This window comes from Mytilus trossulus, chromosome 14 (assembly GCF_036588685.1).
Source record: "Mytilus trossulus isolate FHL-02 chromosome 14, PNRI_Mtr1.1.1.hap1, whole genome shotgun sequence".
Classification (NCBI taxonomy): domain Eukaryota; kingdom Metazoa; phylum Mollusca; class Bivalvia; order Mytilida; family Mytilidae; genus Mytilus; species Mytilus trossulus.
Genome location: NC_086386.1, coordinates 68890060 through 68893440, shown reverse-complemented (window position 1 = coordinate 68893440; position 3381 = coordinate 68890060). Strand labels below are relative to the sequence as shown.

The 3381-nt window shown below is 35.9% G+C and overlaps 1 protein-coding gene across 1 annotated transcript; it reads right to left on the bottom strand.

The window, feature by feature from the left end:
* Window positions 1-444: 444 nt before the first annotated feature.
* Window positions 445-3173, bottom strand: LOC134698006 (uncharacterized). The gene is made up of 2 exons (XM_063560295.1): window positions 1290-3173; window positions 445-726 (listed from the first exon to the last, which is right to left on the bottom strand). Exons 1-2 carry the CDS (start codon window positions 3171-3173, stop codon window positions 445-447), a joined length of 2166 nt encoding a protein of 721 aa, XP_063416365.1.
* Window positions 3174-3381: the final 208 nt, after the last annotated feature.

The window sequence follows — 3381 nt, the reverse complement described above, 5'->3', positions numbered from 1 at the left end:
TGTAGCACGACATCTTTGTTAGGTGGTATACGAATTGTCTTTCCTTCAGCACTCTAAATGATGACAAGTCTGTTGCATCTCTTCTGCAGTTCTTTATCTCTAAGTAGGAGACATCTAAACTTAATATACCAAGGTGTGTGTAAATCTGCTGTTTGTAGAAAGCGTGATCCATATCGTTGCTTTAAATCAATCATAGCTGCTGTCAAAACGTTGGTTCCCAGTAGAAGTGGTACTAGCTGGTTGTAAGAAATATCTGGAACGACTAACAGTAAGTATTGCTGAGGATCTGCTGATGTAGATGTACCTGGTCACTGTAAATCTGCTGAGATGTAACCAAGGTATGGCATGTTCTGGTCATCTGCACACTCGATGTTAAGTATCTGGTTGAGTGTCTGGATAGGAGTGTCAGCAAGGTACTGTCGATGGAATGACTGGCTAACTGTACTAACTGTAGAACCAGTATCTAGTAGCTGATGCTTGAAGTCCATTGATGACTACTGTGACTTCATTAGGGCTGCCTAGTAATCCTTCTGTATCACCTGATGACTGTCGTTGTTGGTACATCTTAGCTTCAGTGTTCATCTGCTGAAAGGTACAAGCTTTTCTAGTGTGATCGAGTCTAACTCTGCAGGCAAAGGCATAGTGGCCTGGTTGTCCACATCTATAGCATATAACAGGTTCTCTGGATGGTTGAGATACATGAGCAGGTAGGTATTCAGCTTCTACCTGGTCAAAATGTAGGACGTCAAAAAAAAAGTCCCAAAAAGTGGATGTAAAATTTCAAAAATAAATTCTAAGTGTGTAAATGTTTCAAGTGTATGCTAAGTTTCAATGTATCAAAGTGGTATTTAGTATACAATGTAAATAAATAAGTCCTACCTTAAACTAGAAAACTATTCCAATAATTACACTGTTAAAAGTATAATAAATCACAATATTTCACAGTGTAGAATAAATAATAAAAGTTCAGTTTTCCAAAAGTGAAAAACAAAAAGTCAAATTACTATAAGTAACATCCGGTACTATAATGTCATCCGGTAAACTGCAGACAAACGCACGTGGACGATGATCACACGGGTCGGAATGTTAGTAAACATAAGCACGTGGTAAAGTTCATCACATGGTACCATAACGGAAGTAAACAAACACATATGGTCACTGCATACATGGACTCGAGACAAGATTAATGATTTACACGCGATGAACGTAGAGCAGGAATATCGTTATCTAGTATCACAAGCTCTTTTACATTTCTTAAATATGAATATTGAATGTGCAGTGTTATTTACTACTAGAAGTTCGTCGCTTTGATGATTGTAGTCTAAACTCAATGGGCGATCAATGCCATCTGATCTCCCTAATACTACTACGGAACGTGGGTGACGCGACGGTTTAACAAATATTGTGTCATTGTTATTACATGCAACAAACACATTATTGTCTTTGTCGGTTGTCAGTCCTGTGGGATTATCTACACCGATAAAATTGTATATTAATCGTTTACTGGTTGTTAGATTGTAGACATGTATGCTTTCATCGTTCATCTTAGCAGAAAACATATTTCCTCGACAATCGATATGACAGTATAATGCCCCTTTAATGTCAATATTCTGTTTCACTATTTTTCCAGAATTGTTTATATACGTTAAACCTTTATTTACACAGTTGGCTATAAGATTGCTTTCATAAAAGACTAGTCCTTCGCAATAGTCATGAACAGGAATGATATTTATAATCTGCCATTTATCTGTGTTTATCACACATACCCTTTGCTTACTCGTAAGAGTTACACCTACGCAAATGTTGTTTATTATTGCTATGCATTGTGGTGCACCATTAAGCTTGACTTGGCCCTTTTTCTGACCTTTTTTGTTGTAGATTATACACCTTGGATTGGACTTTTCTACAAAAGCTATGTCGTTCTTGTTCGGCATCCATTTTGCATCACTTATTGAAATATTTTTATTTTTTTTCTCAACGCAAACATTGTTAAATAGACCGAAATCGAATGACGAACGGTCATCGACAGTATCCATGCATGAGATATTCGTTGTCTGTGTAACAAGAAATGGCGACAAACTCGTAACGGTTGATGTAGATGGCAATTCTGCTCGCAAAGTAGTTGTTGTAGTCACAGGTAAGGAAGATGTTGTACCTGCAACGGAAGAAGTAACTTGTAATTCTAAAGCTGATGAATCAAATTCAAAATTAGAATCTTTTGATTGGTTAAGTTCTAGTTCAATTACAGAGGAGCCCGATTCTAATTCATCTTCACTTTTATTTTCCTGATACTTTAACATATCGTTGTCTTTCCCTTGCAAAGTGCGTTTGATGCGCTCTACAGTTATACTATCATTAGTCTTCTGGTACGAGAGTTTGTGATTAGCGATACCTTGTAGACTGCAATCATGATAGGTCTCATCACTTTCGGGAAAACCATCTTCCATGTGTTTTAGGCGTATAATCCTTAAATATTTTTGTCCTAATGACATATCAGATTGCTTTGTATCTACTACAATTTTGTGTTGGTCCGTTACATATTTTTTTCTGGCAGTAAGACTTGTTATTCTTTTGTTTATTTTCCTTGTTTCATTTCCATATTCTTTGTTTATTTCTTGCTCGATTTCATTTTGCAATAAATCTAGATGTTTATCAATGGCAGATCTTGTATTCTTTAGTTCTTCAATACAACTGTCCTTGATAATTTCTAAACCTCTAAAATTTGACCTCTCTTTATCTACAACTTTAGTTAAACGGCTTTTGCGTTCCTCGATTCCCAATAAGAGGTCTACTGTGGTAGTTGCTAGTTTAGTATCGTCTACTACGTCATCAACTTTCTCAACATCGCAACACTCAACATGGTATTGTCTTTTACAAAGAATGCAGCATGGCTTTTCGTGTTTGATACAGAAATATTCTAACGATTTATCGTGATGTTCATCACACATAACCAATTTGTGTTTTCCGACATCAACAAATTCATTCTCTGTACCTATTAACGAAGATGGTTCTTTTACTGCGATAGGCGGCAATTTTGACACGTTGTGATTTCTGCTCACTTTGAATGACATGTGTAGTGATTTACAGCTTTTACATAACGCTTCTTCACATTCGTCGCACCACAATTCTGCAGATGCATATTGACCTTGTTCACGACATTGTTGACACTGCATTATCTGAAACTAGATAAATAATAATCAGAATTATTCATCTGAACACTTATCTATGTCAGTCTTCTGTTTCAGAACGAATTATTTCTTCACTATTCACCATAGAATCGTTCGTTTCGAAACTCATGTCTGTAATAAATAAGTTTTAAGATTATTTTTTTTAGAAAAAAAGAAGTGGGAAATAAAGCTAAGGTCTTTTGAATCTGTTTTA